The sequence below is a fragment of the Nothoprocta perdicaria genome, unplaced genomic scaffold (genome assembly GCF_003342845.1).
Source record: "Nothoprocta perdicaria isolate Ctin4 unplaced genomic scaffold, notPer1 scaffold_27, whole genome shotgun sequence".
Classification (NCBI taxonomy): Eukaryota; Metazoa; Chordata; class Aves; order Tinamiformes; family Tinamidae; genus Nothoprocta; species Nothoprocta perdicaria.
In genome coordinates this window covers 32,982-50,470 of record NW_020455499.1, presented here as the reverse complement: position 1 = coordinate 50,470, position 17,489 = coordinate 32,982, and the positions used below count along the sequence as shown (strand labels likewise).

At 38.9% G+C, this 17,489-nt stretch overlaps 1 protein-coding gene across 3 annotated transcripts in view; it reads left to right on the top strand.

Moving 5' to 3' along the window:
• MBD5 (methyl-CpG binding domain protein 5) overlaps positions 1 to 17,489 on the top strand; it is a 54,462-nt gene that overhangs the window by 8,549 nt on the left and 28,424 nt on the right. For 2 of the 3 annotated variants that reach the window (XM_026040865.1, XM_026040863.1), the window contains exons 3-5: positions 9,557 to 10,236; positions 13,550 to 13,652; positions 14,587 to 14,767. In XM_026040865.1, the coding sequence (XP_025896650.1) occupies positions 10,124 to 10,236; positions 13,550 to 13,652; positions 14,587 to 14,767 (397 nt within the window). In that variant the 5' untranslated portion in view covers positions 9,557 to 10,123. Of the gene's footprint in view, positions 1 to 948; positions 1,007 to 9,556; positions 10,237 to 13,549; positions 13,653 to 14,586; positions 14,768 to 17,489 lie in introns of all 3 variants that reach the window. The other variant, XM_026040864.1, reaches the window with a different exon arrangement.

Sequence of the window (17,489 nt, the reverse complement as noted above, 5' to 3'; positions counted from 1 at the left end):
AAAACTCTTTAGAAGTAGCAAAAGGGATAGAGATGGCATTTCAAAGTGTGTTGCACAAAGGTTTCTTAGGTGTTTGTTGAAAACACCCAGGCCTCTGTGTTAAATTGTAGGTTAGTAGCCTAGAACAATGAGAAAATATTTCTGGACTCAAAAATATTTTTCTAAAATTGTGCTTCTGGAAACATATCCTGAGAAAATGTGGGATTTTCCTTTTTCCTTTTTAATTAGAACCTAGATTTTTAGCATCATTTGGATGGTGAAATAACTCCAAGGAGAGTTTCACGATCCTTGTAGTAAAATGGAGAGCAATCATAAAAACATACATTTCATTCTGCAGGAGCCCGAGAGCAGTCTCTTGCAGTTTATTGGACAATGAAATTTGTCCTTGCATTAAGGTGTCAATGTGAACAGCGCTGACGATTATTGTGTGAAAAATCAACCTGAAAATAGGCAGAAAGTAACATTTAGATACCTTGCTTGTTTGAGTAGATTAAATATACCCTGCCTCTCTGCAATGTAAATCTCTGAGCAGAGGGGATTAGGGGTGTTGCCCTCGTGGAGCAGGGGCCGAGTTCCGAGCCCTCCCCAGGACACCAAGACAGCAGAGAGGGTTTGGACTCAGTAAGCACAAAATCTTATGTGAAACTAAATGCATCTGAGCAGTGGAGAACTTTATTTCATTGGTGCTGGAATACAAAGTAATTTAAAAAGTTGTACATTAGACTATCTCTTATGTTCTTATGATGTTTTCTTGAAATAAAATGTGGACAGAATATGAAGCGGAAACAGGTGTTTGTTTCAGAGAAGAAGCGCTGCTCAAAGAAACCTCCCTGATCAAATGAGTATAAATGTTAAGGGCTAATTAAGAATAGTTTAGTATTGAAATCTTTACATACTAAGAGGACCATATTGCTTATCTTCTGTTTCAACCGATTCTTTGTTTTTCAGCTTGGAATGAACAAGATGAACATATCCACCTTAAATCTAATGCTTAATGAGGAAAAAGGTCAGGTTCTTTTATCCTGTATACTACTGCTCATTAGCATATTTAAAAGTACTTTATATTTGCATTACATATTTCATTTTTCTTACGCAGCAAAATAATTATGAGGTTTAATAAGAGGTTGAGAGAGTATTTCAAGTTGAAAGGTATATTCCTAGAACAGTTGACTCAGACCTGTGCAAGTAGAAGGAAACTATAAGAAAAGGTCAAGTATACAAATATTCACAGCAATTTATATTAAAGTGATTAAACTTAAAATTAATGGGCCTCTTGTATATCAGTAAATATTGTCATAATTTTCATGGCATGAAGGCTTTAAAAGGATTAAAATAACCCACTAATTTTTGTACATATCTTTAAACTTCTGAGTGCTCTTTTAGAAGAGGGAGGAAGAGTCTTCATAGTGACTCTCTCATAAATAAAGCAGTGGGGCCAAATCCTCCAAATATGCATTCAATTAGTGTATCATTGAAAAACAGTGAATAATAATCTCCTAATGCTAGCAAGAGATTTGTGCATCATATTGTACAGGTTTGTAGCACACCCCATCTCACAGAGGCAGCCTCAGCTCTCCAGCGCTTTTATTGTTATGCCAGATAATGCTGCAGAGTTTGCAGTAAGGTATCTGAATAGCTGATTTTTCCTTATCTTATTTTTAATGTCTTAAGGGTATTTTCATGAGGGAAAGTGCTGAGTAGAGGTGCCTGTTTCAGTAAACAGGGTAAAAAAAGAAAAGCATCTGGAGAAAAAAATCCTTGTTTCTAAAAATAGCATAGTCATGTGACTTATTACTTTGGCACAAAAGCACAATTTAGAGGCTTAATTTGCAATCCGGCTGTGGTTTTGACATACTCTTACAGAGAAACTCAGTCTGAATGTTTTAAATAATTTGAATATTTTGTGTCCTGAGCTTCAGGTATCTAATACAGAGCGAGTGAGTGTGGTTAACTGAGGTCTCTGCATGTGAGATTCAGAAGCATAATTTTATTTTTACCCTTTCCTCCTGTATTTCGGACATTACATAGCACAGTTAATGGAGATTGGGGCTATCATAACTGCAGAATAATTGCCATGGCTGCAGCTTAAAGCTGTTGATCATATTTCCAGTAACCTGTTTTTTTTTGCTTTATTTTTTAACTGTGTAAGTGAAAAGGAAGTGAGGATTTTTTGTGTGTTTGTTTATGAAATTCATATAAGCCTCCTGTATAAACTTCTGTGAAATTATATTTAATAATTTGAGATTTTGGAGGACAGAAACACGGACATTGAGTTTGTCCTTTTGTGTCTGGAACTGCATTTGAAGCAGTTTGAACCTTTATAATATTTGTGGCTGAATTTCTTACACAGTTAAAAAAAAATAACAGAGTATGTTATTTGTACAGCTTTAAATTTACATTGGTCTGCAGCTTATCACTTACCCTTATCACTTTTCCTGACCCACGTAATTGTCTTCAGTTGTTGTTTTCTAATGTCTCTGTGCATTAGGTTAGCAAGGGAGCACTGTCCCCACTGCAGCAAATGGGATTATTCTATTTTGATACCTGTTTTTGCTGTGGCAGTTGCCCTTTGAAGGTCTGAATTGGTTCCTTCACGTAGCTGCAGACGTTTCTTCTTTTTCTCCCACATTTTGCTGTTGTCTTTCCTCACGATAAGGGGCGTGTCGTGCTCACTGTCACTTCTGGGTTTATAGAGTTTGCTGGGCTCTTACGGAGAGAACTGAAGTCCACCACTTGCTTAGAAAAAAGTCAGTGTTAAAATCGTTGAAAGTAACTGCAGCCACAGGGAAATAGGATAGAGGACATCGGACCTCAAAATGAACTATGCCTCCTTGATCCAAAAAAGTAAAATCTGGAAAAGAATTATGTCAGCAAAATGAAATAGAATAAAATAAAATAAAATGCTTGAAGAGCCTTGGACTTCTCTGTGGCAAAACAGAGATAGAGGAGATCAAATTTCATACCCAAAGAAAGCTTAAAGTGGAGCAGAAAGAGGCCTTTTCAGCTGCAGAACCGACCGCAGGTATTGAGCATGTGTGACGTGAGGGAAACAAGAACTGAAGAAGCTGTTCCTGAGAAGAATTTAACTCTCATTCGTCTTTATTATAGAAGGTTTTATCTTTTTGAACTCATTGGATAGGCTCCTCGTTAGGTAGTCTCTTCTCTGCTGAATTTTACTTTACTTGCTGCTGTCTTTTAGAAAATTTTTAAAAAAGAGTTTGTGTAAGATTATGGCAGCTTTATGTTTGCACACAGAAATGAGACTATTGAAAAGTAAAAGCATAAATACTGAAAAAATCTGTGTCCTTGTTCAGTTCTCTACGCTGGTAGGTTGCTCAAGAGAAACATATTTCATACTAGAAACTCCTCTCTTGGAGTGACAAAATGGATATTTCTTCACTTCCTCTTACTAGTGGCTAGGTTAGTGACATTTTGTTTCAAAACATTCCCTAAAAAGGGTTTGCTGATAATGGTGACAAGAAATTCTGTCCTGTGGAACAACTTGCCTGTTTGAAAGTGCTTGTTTTCATACCAACTATTAGCCTTAATTTTAAAAATTAAAAAAAAAAAAAAAAGAAAGGATCGCTGTCTTCTGGCAGCATAAAGTACAAGCAGCATAAGCCTGTTTCACAGACACAGTCCTGACCTTTTATTTCCCTTGCAAAGCCAGGAATTTAATGTGGAGTGCTGAAAGAGCTTTATGGCCCTGCTGTATCCTCGTACAGACACTGTCAAGTGGCCATTATGTGTAATAAGTTCTTGCAGAGTGGAGAGGCCCGAGGTTTGAAAGGACATCACTTTATTTGCTTCCGTCTTTCCTGCTTGCCTGGTAACTCAGCGTGTGCTCTTGTGAAGGCCCTGCCCGCGCCGCTGTGCACAGCTGTGTGTGCACGTGTGTGTACACCGAGGAGATCACCCCTTCCCTCAAGGAGGAGATGCTTCTTCCATCCTTTTTACTGGAAAGGAAGACTTCAGTTGCTCCCAACTCAGGAGTCACAGAGGTGGATGTGTTAAAAGCGAGTCAAAAGGTTCACGCTTTGGTTCTTTCCTTTGCATAAAGCTCGTGGGAAGAGTCCCTCTCCTTGCCAGCTCAGCCATTGCCTTGGAGAGCTCGAGTGATACTGAGTCTCTTAAGTTAAGGACTGGAGCTTCACCACCAGTACTACTGTAAGTATTGGTAGGAACAGTTGCAATTTCTAATTAATTAAGAGCGACCTTATCCAACATGGCCTAGCAGAAGAGATTTGTATTGTTTATTCTTAATGATCAGCCAGAATCCATGACAGTAAATCACTGCTCTTCTGTCAGAATCTTTTCCCTGCCCATTTTCAGTGATACAGCTGAAAATTGTTGTGTTGAGGTAGGTTCCTGAGTAGTAGCCCTGAAGTGACTGCTCTGATCATCCAGCCTGGCAGCATTAGACAGTGAGTGCTGTGGGATGGTGTCCATGCAGCCAAGGAATTGGGTCTGAGATGGGGTCTGTCTGTTGGGTACCCGTAAAGAACATTGCAGAAGTGGAGAGGGCTGGGTAAGGTGGCCTTGGATCTTGAAATAGTTCACTACTTATGAGTGAATTAATCCAAATAGCTCTCATTTTATAGAATGGTTAAATTGGTGTCTTCCCAGCCTGAAAAGTTCAACACCGCCAAAACCAGTTTAAGGTAGGGCCACACGAGCCGAGCTGCAGCATCAAACAGTGCTGTCATTTGTACAGTTGTAAATACTTCCCTGCCAGGGTAGCTGGACTGCTGCAATCTGCTTCTGCCCAAAAAGCAATTTATAATGTACCATTTTAATTAAATCATTCAATATAGATCAATTTTATGGTTATTTGCAGTGTATTCTTAATACTTCTTATTTATGAGTAAGATGAAGATGTCTTTCTCAAAACAAAGACCAGGCTGTATTACAGCTATATTTCAGTACTAGAGCTCAATGCAACAAAATATTCATTAGGTATGTTTGTTTATTTAACCACTCTCATAAAAATAGCACTTCATAAATTGTTCAGTACCAATCTAATTGGTGAAGAGAATGCTTCTTTTCAAAATGGAAAAGCATCCTCTAAAAGCGATGGGACATGTCTTTGTTTCTAATTAGATTATATGAGTGAGTCCTTACTAACTACTTTGATAGAATTAAACAGATGAGTAATTAGCAGGTGATAACTAAAACTCATTTTAACTCTGATTAGTTTGAAAATAGTGGTCTTTAACAAGCTAAGAATTTGTGTTAGTTCTAAAACCCCAAGACCATGATTTAAGGGCAGCTGAATCCTTATATACTAAATGCATTTGAACTAGTACCAGAAAAACACAGAATTTTCTTTTAACAGTAACTGAGGGGGATATTTTGTAAATTTGATCAAATATACATTATAAGTATTTTTGTGATGGAAAGTAAAGCTTGCAAGTGAGTTTGGTATTTGGAATTATAAGCAATATTTTTTTGTGAATGAACATTTGCAAAACTTTATAATCAAAATCTGTGGTCAGCCCTTCGATAAGCGCTGAGTTTTGCACATCAGAGAGGCAGACTTTTGTGAAGGCCTCTAAGCAGCTTTTCTCTATAATGAATAGAATTGCTAAACACACTTGAAAGTTCATTCTTAAAAAGTTACAAAGCATATTTTCAACATTAGAGTGCCAAAATATTCCTTACTGAGTTTCCATCCACTGCTATTGAAGTAAATACTACCTGGATATCACTGAGATAGATGGAAGTCAGATATGGTCATCTATCCTGATAGGTATAAATGCAGACTATTGTTATCTAAGTTTATTTTTATCTTTGTACCGAGTTTTCTATTTCACCACTTTATCAATTTTTAGTTAAGTGAACATTAACAGCCAGACATTCAGAAAGGCTTTGAAACTGGAGCGTTTTAAAAAGCGAGGCATTAAAAATTGAAAACAAACTTTCGACATGTGAAAACTAGAGAGAGCATTTTCATGGGAGGGAAGTTATTTGCTGGGGGAAGTAGGGGAAAAACAATTCCATGTAGTTCTCTCATAAAATATTTTTAAACATAATATAATGGAAGTGGAGTGCAAAACACTGAAAGGCGTGCCCTGGCACTCGGGAAAAAAGGAGGAATCAATTTGGACGTGGATAGTTGTGTTACCCGTGGTGAGATAACATGAGCTGTCTGGAGTTATGATGAGATTACAGAGAAGAGGTATTTATTACAGGGGTTGATGAAAATCAGACCTTTGGCATGAATCCAGTGTGCAAAATACTTTGGATCCGATCCAAAATCCAAATACTTTCTTAACCAATAAAAATACTTTGGCTGGAGTACTTTGATAGGGAAGGGGGCAGAGGTCCCTCGGAAGGGGAGGAGGGCAGTGCTGGACTGATAAGAACACAAAGGTTTGATGTTGATCCCTCCTGCTCCGTTCACTAAACCGATCCCAATTCCTTGAGCATTTGCGTAGAAACACGTAAAACTGGGACCAGTTGCACACTGGTGACCTGTGTCCTCCAAGAAGCTTCCATGGAGCCTCAGCCTCTCTCTGTCCTGTAACTTGTAGCACACGGGCACATTGGCCTGTCCTCACAGAGCCCAACTTACACGAGGGCTGTAAATTAGCAGAAAAAGGTCCAACTTGGTTAATGAGAGGAGTGTTGTTTGCAGTTTTCTGCTGAGGTGGGATGTGCTGTTTGATGTGGTTTTGTACCTTGGGAAAAATGGGTAATCACACATACACGTGGATTTTGACATCACTGAAATCCTTGTATTAGTTTACAGTTGTTCAGCCTCTGGTGAACAACCAGAGCCTCAGCCTCAAGAAAAAGTCATATAAACAATAAATTTTGCCGAAAAGTATATGACTGAAGCAGCCTTTTTATTCCAAGTGACTGTACTGAGTGAAAACCTTTAACTGTTGGCTGCAGAAGAGGAAGTCACATGAATTCTTATGCTTCTTGCCGTACTATTTCAAAATATGTGCAGCCCAGAGGTGGTTTATCAGATTAGATGATGATAAGCATTATGGTAGTGATAGCTGGTACGTGGCCTTGTAGAACCAGTAAAAATACAAGGTTACTTAAGTGTCTTTTGTTTCTTGCACAAAGCAATACTAATGGCTATTTTTTCCACATTATGGATCCAGTGTAATTGCCCTAAGTAGCAACAAGTGAGGCTGAGTCAAGAAACGAACCTTTGCTGTAGTATCTGCTTCCAGTATTTTAAATACCTCTTTTCTAAGTCTAATTTTACTGTATTACAGAATATTAATTTTCATTAAAAATAACGGGGAAATAATTTACCTATTTTATTCTTACATGGAACCTGTAATAAAAATACCATATATGGTATCTGTAATAAAATACCGTACATGGCATCTGCAATAAAAATATCAATGCCCTTTTCTGCAATAATAATGAAACTTATGAGTAAATTCCATTTTGTATTCGATGAAACCTTGTCTGTTACCTGTTAATGGGGATAAACCTCCTCTTTTTTTTCCTAGGAATCAAGGCTAAACTTTGCTAAACTAAAAGCCTCCCCTCCAGAGACCAGGACTGGAGAGTGTTGTGCTCTTGCCAAGAGCTTCCCAAATCCCATTTCTGTTTGCCAGGTCCCAAGATTAAGAGAGATACTGTTTGTGTAGGAGCCATGGCAAGGTGTTTCGTGAGACTTTAGCTCTAATCTTCTTTAGCTTGTCCTCATTCACCTTCCCGCTGTCAGTGCCCAGGATCTGCAGCATGGAGAGGAAGCGGCAGGAGGCCTCGGAGGCTGCTTGGAGAAGCCACAGGTGATGCCCCCAGAAAGCTCTTTTGGCTCTTACCAATAACCTTTGCTTGCTAGGGGAAGCAGCAAGTAGGTCACAAATGATGCCCTGCTTCCTGAAACACCTATCTGGGCTGCAGGCCTAAACTTGTGCAATTTCCATTGCATTTTGATTCCACCTCCTGGACAGAGATGCACAATTTAGTAATATACATTTTCCACTTAGTAATATAAAATATATTCTCTTAGATAAATAAATAAATAAACACAGGACATGCAAGTGTGTTGGGAAGTGGAGTTGTTCAGAGGCGCTGGCTGCAAGCAAGATGCCCTGCGTGCGCTGGGCAAGGTGGGAGTTACATGTGCATAATTCCAAAGAAATAATTGTAGTCTGTCCAACCTCCATGTTTCAACCAAGCTCTTACCTGTGCAAACCTCTAGCTGTGAATTTTCGTCATCCTCTCCCCAGTTTTGGCCAGGGTTACATCCTATGGGGATGCTCCATAGTGTAGAAGGAGATCTCTGCAAGCTGCAGCAGGTCTTTGGGAAAGAATTACAGGGTTCTTTCTGCAGATCTCTGCACCTTAGTCAGACTCCAGACTCTTCTTTCCAGTCCACTTTGTAAATATTACATCTGCTTTCTCTTTTTCTCTCTTTATGTAACATTTTGAACTCTCCATTTATAAGCAGCACATGCAAAAAGCGTGTGCTGCATAAGGGCACTTAAAGGAGTCGTTTCGAGGACTGTTTGTGTCTCTGGAGTCTTCCTCGAGTGGTCTCAAAGGAGCTGCTGATATTGTTGCCTGTAGACCTGCTATTGTTGGTGCTGTTAGAAATGTTTTAAAATCCTCAGGCTTTCTATCTCAGAAAACGTCTTCTTACAAAAATCCGCCACGTCTATAACAACAGTTGCTGTATTTAAAAATGTTAGCAGTGGGAATGATAAAGCAGAATTGGCATGCAGTTCCAAATAAAACATGTAATAGAGTCTTTACGACGGAGTAGAGTTTTAGGATTATTGTTTTATAGTTCTATAACATACTTACTAGAATTGTATATTCCATGTTTGTCTCACCTCAATAAAGCTTCCAATTTTGAGAGTTAATTCTTCTCTGGGTTACTTATAAATCTTTATTTGGAGGGGATAGCAGTTCATGTAATTCTGACCTTCTTTAAAGAAGACTTGCTTATACAAGAATATCATAAAAGTGTATTGCTTCTCTCATTTCAGTTGTTTCATAGCCATTCTGACATCTATGCAGAAGAAAATGAAGTTTCTGATATTAAATTTAGATTAAGAAATCCAATGATGCTTTTTCCTTTTTATTGTACAGCTTTTTAAAAATTGATTTTTGTAATCTAGTTTAAATGCAAAATTTTTTTCCATTCTGTCGGATATTATCAACCCTAAAAGCAACTTCCTTCACATTCATTTAGTTTTATAAACTGTTTATAAAGGACATTTGCTGAGCGAGTCACTCAGTGATAATTTCAAAAAAAAGCATTTGTGAAGCTGTTCATTTAAAAGATGTATCCCCAAATCATCCAAACTATAAATTAACTATTTAATAACTACAGTTGTAGTTCAGTTACACCCACGCAGAAAAAGAATATGCTGGTGAGATTGTGTTTACCCTTAACCTTGTTTTACAGTTTTATTGATGGTTAAGATTTCAATTCTAAACTCTTGATGTATGTGATACCTTGATGTAAACGGATGCAGATGTTATTTCTGTTATTTGTACATTTTCATGAGTTACAGAGCTGGGCTAAGAGGCACAGGAAAATGGCTCATATGTTTTCTATATCTGTGTTTTTCAGACTGTTTTATTGGAGCTGGGGAGTCATGAAAGAATCTCAAGAAGAGAATTTGGATAATGAATGGAAGATAAAAAGAAAACAAAAAGAATGTGGCATATAAAGGGTATAATACCTGGAGGTATTAGATCTGACTCATATTTATAAAAATGAGACGAGCTTTCACAAAATACAAGTTATCTTAGACAGTCATCAAGCTTGGAGCCATGCTGTTGAACTAGAAATTCTCCTTTTCCCCATTCTCCTTTCTGACAGGTAACAGAGGATTGGTGAATTACCATTTTCCCAAGTTGGAAGCACTAATTTTTATCTATATAGTCCATCCTTATGAATATATAAGGAGTTAAACATTGCATATTTAATGTGGATTGTAATGGGAAACTGACTCATTAACAAAAATGGCCACGTTTAAGGACTTGGTTTCAAACTGAGCTGGAGCCTCTCAAAGCACTTTGTACAATTTGGGGAAAGGTTCTGAATGGCCTTCTTTGGGAGGCCATGATGACATGTAGTAAAAGGATATCATCTTACTGTTGATATCTTTGAAGACTCATAAACAGAAACAGAAAAATGAATGGAGGAAAGGAGTGTGACGGAGGGGACACGGATGGAGGGCCACCAGCAGTGCAAGTTCCAGTTGGGTGGCAACGACGGGTAGACCAAAGTGGAGTGCTCTATATCAGGTAAGGTTATGTGAAGTGGTTGCTGGTTTTGTGCTCACTGTAGTTTTGCAAGAACACATGGTAAATCCGTGACTCATTTTTTGCTCAAAAACTTCAGGGAGTTCTTGTTCTGGAAGCGTTAGACCAGTTTTTCCACTGGTTTTGGTGGAGCCCATTTAAGTCAGTGAAGTTGTGCCTTTCACATGCCCACAACATCTGTTCTGTCTTTCCAAATCTAATATTGGCAAGTCTTGAAAATTTGATACCCTTGCTATACGTTTTGCTTTAGGCATGAATAGTTCTTTATTACTTATTATTGTCATGTGGATTTAAGAGTTGAGCAGTAGCAACCTCAACCTTCCTTATTTTTATTATTCAAACCATTTACAGTGAAACTAGCCAGAGAATTGAATTATATGTTGCAGCTGAGGTGATGAGAAAGGTATGTTGTCTCCGTCATACTCGCAGATGCAAAAACATTGCCTTTCCCTTGCACCAGCATGGGATTTTCATTAGACCCTTTGCTGGTCGAGTTCAAATTGATGGCCAGGCATCAAAACAACTTTCAGCAGTTTGGACAGAGTGGGACTTTGTTTTGCTCTCAGCAGCCAGTCTTCAGCTTAGTTCATGCAGTGTCATGTAACTTTATTCTGCCATTCCTGAAGTCTTCTCTGGGTTTATATTCCAGATGTACATTATGCTTTGCATTCTTCATACTTTGTTTTGGAAGGAAATTATGCAGTGTAACTGTTTAGTAACCCCGGATATCATCAGTTTTTAAACGTTTGGTGGAGTTTCCGAGTTCAGCATCACTGGGTGTTCTCCAGCACGATTTACTTGTATGGATTTCCCCACATTTCTCATGTAGAAAAACAAGTACACAAGACTGTGATCTCTCACTGCAGTTTTAGGTGTTTTATCTGTTTATTCTGTTAGCTTACTGGGGGTTTTCTTGTTCATCCTGAAACAGGAGCAAATAAATTGTTTGAAATCCATGTGAGGAAGAGCTGCTTTGGTGTGAGGGTGCGCGAGCCCTGGCCCAGGCTGCCCAGGGAGGCTGCAGAGGCTCCTGCTCTGCAGATCTCCCCAACCCGCCTGGATGTGACCGGGTGCCCCGTGCTCTGGGTGTCCCTGCTGGAGCAGGGGCTGCACTAGGTGATCTCTAGAGGCCCCTGCCAACCTCAACCGTTCAGGGATTCTGTGAAATCACTATTAAATTAGTGTTTGTAGGCAAGCAACAACCACAAATTAATGTTGCTGGAAAAAAATTAGTTACCATTAACAAAATACAGATACATCAGATTTACATCACATTAGTTTTGAATGATTAGCAATCTATTATTTGCTTACTCTTATCCCAATATTCTGTGGTTAAAATAACCCCCTCTTTGCAATATTTTATGTATTATCGATATAGAATTCTTTAACGACTCAAAGCGTACTTCAGTTTTACACTGAACTACCATAAGAAATCAACTTCATTCCAGGATTTCTTGTTACATTCTCAATTAACAGAATCAAACAAAGTCCATGTCAGCGATATGCATGTCAAAGATAAATCACTTTTCTCATGTATTTCTCATTACAGCTATAATTTACTGGGCCTCTGCCTTAGTTAAAAATCAATGAGAAAGAAAGATTTGGATTTTTTTTCTATCATCCCTATATCCAGGCACAAGGACTTACATTTGTCACCTTTATACAGTTAATTATCCTGTTTAATTTTGCTTATAAACTAGTCGTGTTGGTATCACATGTTGGACAGTCGCTTTTCAGTCTTGTTTTTCTACCTGTGATCTTTGTTCAGGAGGCCTTTTGAAGTGGTTCTGTCCTGTATTCCCCCATGCAAGCTGCTGTTTTCAGTGTCACTCACATCTCCAGTTGGCTTTTCCATCTTGACGATGGTGCCGGGGGTTCCTGAGGTGACCCTCTCTGCTGGAGAAGTCATCCCTTTGGACACAGAGGGAACAGGGAAGCCCAAGGGCTGCTAATAAGCTCAGTTACACAGGAGCTTAGCTCTTGCTGCTAAGTAGGCCTTTGGACAGCACAAAATGGCATCTTATTTAATCCCCCCAGTTGAGGGGCTTCAGTTTGTAGTAGGAGAAGTTTGGCTTTCCAGCCCTACAATCACTTTTTCCTTCATACCTGTACCATGTATTTTTAGATTGCTGCTTTATCTTGCGTATCTTCAGAGCTTTCACTGTTAGGCATTTTCAACCCAAGTAATTCTCTCTAAAATAGCAATTTCAGGCCAGGCTTGGCAAATAAATCACTTAATTAAACTGTTAGCATAACTTCAAATGTCATTTGCAGATGTTGCTATATATACAACTAAGACTTGTCATGCAGAAGTAGTTGTTTATACATTTGGGTTGAAATATGAAAGTTGGTCATTTTGATGTCTGGCTTTTTTGTGATCTGAAATATTCCACTTGCATCAGTTTTGTTAAAATTAGGGCTACTATTTACAGCTGCCATTAGGAACCAGGGTTTTGGCCAGTCCTTACTAATTATTTTATGTTTTCAGCAATAAACAGCTTAGATGGCTAAGTAATGAAGAGCAATCTGGGAGCTAGAGATTTGTGACATGAGAACTTTTTTTCATCTTATGAATTAGTGATTTTGCTGTAGCAGAATTTCCAGTGTCCTATTTTTGGCTATGGAGATAATGATTTTCTGGTGGGAGTTGAAGAAATCCATATACGCTTTATGAGAAATTCACTGGACTGGCTTCTTGGGGAAGCATTTCTCACTTCCAGCGAGAGGCTTGAAATTTGAGCTGAACAAAACCAAGTTATTTACACACCTGACAGTCGGAGCCACAGCAGGTTATTGCTGTTGCCCATTTCCCATGTTGGATTTTGGTGTTTGTTGAAACACACTTCTGTGATGTTTTCTTCTTAAATTTCATCCCAGTCCTAAAAAAGGCACCGGTGCCGGCCCTGCCTCCGGGAGCTCTGTGGGGATTGCGCCGGCTGCTGCGCTCTGTAGGAGCAGGACAGGGAAGCAAATCTCGGTGTTGTCAGGCAGCGGATAGGGAATCCTGCACGGCTGTAGCATGAATAGTAAATATCCATAATCTCAGTTACTTTCCTTTTTTTTCCACACTTGTCAAGTTTCTTTCTCTGTAGTCAGGTCTTCCTTGAAAATGAGATTTTTTTTTTGCCATTTGTAAGGCATCCTCTTAGGTCTTGACTAGAAGCAGAAAATACTGTGGAACAATATGAAATCGTAGCTATATATTTTTCACATTCTCTATGAGAGCTGTTAGGAGACTAGATAGAAGTCATTATCTATCCAATTGCTTTTATTTATCATTTCTCTTCCTTTTCAGTCCCAGTGGGTCTTTATTGTCGTGCTTGGAGCAGGTGAAGACTTACTTGCTGACTGATGGGACATGCAAGTGTGGCCTGGAATGTCCTCTGGTTCTTCCCAAGGTATGGAAGAGCCCACTTCCCTATCCCTCATCATCCTCCTTATCCACTCTGTCAGCTGAGATGCAGTGATAGAACATAATGTGCTCACATCATGTATATGTGAGATGAGATAACTGGCAGGCGCCTAAGGAATTGGCATTTTTGTAAATATTTAAGTAGAAAGGATTATTCATTAGCAGAATAAAGATGAATGGGGGAAAGGAAACCAGTAAAATGAGTCTCCGTCTCCTCCTCCCTTTCCCTCTCCCCGTCACATTCTTGGAGATCTGATTTGGTTCTTGCTGTGTGGGAACACTTCCCTGTCAAGTTAGAAACCTCCCATTAACAGCGTTGTGTTAATGTGTGAGAATTGGGATGAGAAGTGGCCTTGAGCAGCAGCTTCAGCAGAGCCGCCGTGGAAGCTTCCTTGCAGGAAGGGAAGTCCAGCAGCTGCTGGGATTAGACCAGTAATTCATGTGGTTTGATAACATATTTTAAAACTAAGCACAAAAGGTGCTCCATACATATAAATATAACAGAGATGCATTGTTTTCAGTAACTGAGCTGAATCACTATAACATGCTAAAATAAACAATTGTACATCTACATACACATTTTAGAATTTCCTGCTTAATGATAATATGTTCTCACTCACTCGTAGCTCCTCTTTCCTCTCTTTATCACCTTCAAAGTCTTCAAACTGCAGGGCGTTAGTGTTCAGCATAACTAAATGACAATTTACTTGTCTCTGTTTATGTATTATAAATATATTCAATTTCTATTTACAGTCTCAAAGCATACTATCAAGATATCTCCTGTTCAGTGCAAGATGCATCAGATAGATCTGAAGAATAGAGACAAATATCATTTTATGTAAAATTTCTGGTTCAGGTATATTCGGTAAGTTTGTTGCCTATGAAATAATTATTTTAAATGCTGGAATTTTTACTCCCAGGTATTTAATTTTGATCCTGGAGCTGCTGTGAAGCAGAGAACTGCTGAAGATGTTAAAGCAGATGAAGATGTCACCAAACTATGCATACATAAAAGGAAGATTATTGCTGTGGCTACACTTCATAAGAGCATGGAAGCACCACATCCTTCACTAGTTCTAACTAGTCCTGGTGGTGGAACAAGTAAGTAAAATCTTACAGAATCATATAATTACCTAATTTCTAAAAATTACAAAGTGCTATACTAACACATCCCCAAAAGGCATGTATTTATACTGCAGTAGTAAACAGATTCAGAAGAAAAAAATAATTAGAGATGTGGGTAGTTAGAAAATGGGTCTGAAAAGCAGGTCATCCCAGACTAAGAGCATGATTTCCTTCGAATAGATAGCAGATTGTTCCAAACAAAGGAAATACATTCACTGTCATCTTTTGGAACTGTGGTAATATGTCTGATATTCTGTCACATGGGAAATTAGAGAAGCTGAGTAGAGTGATTATAAAGGGATTATAATACAGCTAAGGACAAGGCTAAGTGGGAAATGGTATTGCAGGCAGAATATACAGCTAGAGAAGATCTCTCCACTGTAATTTCTCAAGGATTATTTTTTCAGACCAACCTGGATTAATATTTTCATGATTCTTACTAACACAAAGATGAAATAATTTGTTGATGGATGAAGCTGACAGTATTATCAAAACAAGAGAAACTCATAGTATGTCAAAAAAAAAAAAAAAAAAAAAAGGCAGTCCCTGAGAACTGGAGGGCAAGCAAGGTATAGCAACAAACCTATTAACTGTGAGGTTATTCACCCGGGGACTAATAGCAAAAGCTATTACTGTGAATTATTGAGAAAGAAGGCAACGTGGATATACTGACTGATCAAAGATGCCTCTGAGCGGTACCAGCTGGCAGTGTGGCACAGATCAGTGTGATACTAAAGTAGAGGAGTACAAATGTTGTCATACAGCAGCTTGCCAAGCTCCTGCTCTCACTAGCAGCACTCAGGAAAGAGGCACTCGAGCTGGTGCCACAGAGGTTATCAGAATAGCTAGAGAAGTGTAAAGCCTGTTCCATGAGAAGGTGGGATCTAAATGGGTTTGCCTTGTTTAACCTAGCAAAATGTGGCTGAAAGGAGATATAATTGCTGTCAGTAACCACATTAGGAGAACCAGCACCAGAAAATAGAGCTACTTTAAATAAAGGACAGAGTTTGCATTGAAAAACAAAACGAGATTTGCATAGAAATTTAAGTCAAAAACTAAGTAATTTTTACGGATTACCACAAAATATTTTGAAGAAGTCTTCCTAATCTGAGTAGTTAGGACAAGGGAGCAAAGATACTTTTAAGCTCAGTAAGTTTACGATTATATGCTATGACCTGCATCTGCTCAGAAATGGCCCTTGATATTCTGAAAGATCTTTTGCAGCTCTATACTGAAAGAATAACAGCAGGCTAATTGCCAACCACTGGCAGCCTGACTATGAAACGGAAAATTTAAAGACAATAAAAAACAATAGATTTCAGTTATGTACCTGGTGCTGAAATGCATGTGATGTTCATGGTGCTGAGGTAGTGTTACATTTTCAGATGGCTATTGGTGGTTTTAAAGCTTTGTTCAAGTTGGTTTGGGGTTGTAATTTTTGTTTCTATACTGAACAGTACATTTTCCCAAATTACTATGCATTCTCCATAGCATATTTTATTGTTCTTCATTAGTAGTTCTTAAATTACAATTCCTTTTAAAAAGAACTAGAAAATGGAAGGGAAAATTCAGTTAAAGAAAGACAGAATTCCTGTTTATTCAGTCTTACCTTCTGTGTACAAGCATTTTGTGCACTAAATGCAAAAGACAATTTCCTAATAAAGCACCTCGATAGATGCAAGAATGCCTTCATGCTTAAGCACACATATTTGCTGCTTTGCCTAGGCTCAGCATTCAAGGTGAGGCTTCTTGTACATATTTCACTTTGCAGTTCAGCCCTGAGCTCTGCCCACTGGACAAGGCTTGAGTTATATTTTGGGAAAGGTATTAAGTTTGTTTCTGTCCTGATGTAGCTGGTTGAGCAAATAGGATGAAGGGAGAATTGTTGGTGCCGTCTGTCTCCTAGAGCCAGACTGAAGGAGAGAGGGGACTCGAGTTCTAGTGAGTCAGGAATTTAAAGGTAGCTCTGATTCATTTGAACATGCAATCTTTAGCTCATTACTCAAATTTAACTTTGCATATTCACAGGCTGCATGCCAAAAATGCATTCATTTTTTCCCTTACTAAGCTCCCACTGAAATCTGGATTACAAATTCCCCGAGCAGCAGAACTGGCAGAAGGTCCACCAGACTTGAAGCTGCTCATGATGGTGTCCTTGGAGTAAAAGACTAAAAAAATAAAAGTTTTAAAAAGCAAAATCAGTGTTAGTGGACTCGGTGGCTTTGTGCATGCAGGCACATCTGATCTCAGAACCAGAACTTACAGCAGGTTTTTCATGATGGGGAGCAGGATTCACATGTGCACAAATGTAAATATCCCCAAGGCTTCTATGCTGAAAACAAACAAAAAAATCACTTCTTAAATGTAATAATCTGATGCCAAACAAAACCTGTAGCAGCAGCTGCAGGAAAAGCCTTAATGCAGAAAAGCATTAAGGACATTATATAACATCCCTTTCCAGAAAGCAGTTAGCAAGAGCAGATGAACTCCGAGGCCGGGCAGTGCCGAGCGCGGCCTCCTGCCTTGCACCTGGGCATAAGTGCCAGGCTCCCTCTCCGTCCTCATCCCTGGCCTTTGGGGCAGGATCCTGCTCTCCCCTCCACGGCAGGAGAAGAGACTCTCGCCTTATTTCCTCCCATACTCAATAGATGGTGCCAGAGACTCCTTTTCCCTGTGCAAGTGACATCCTGCTCACCCA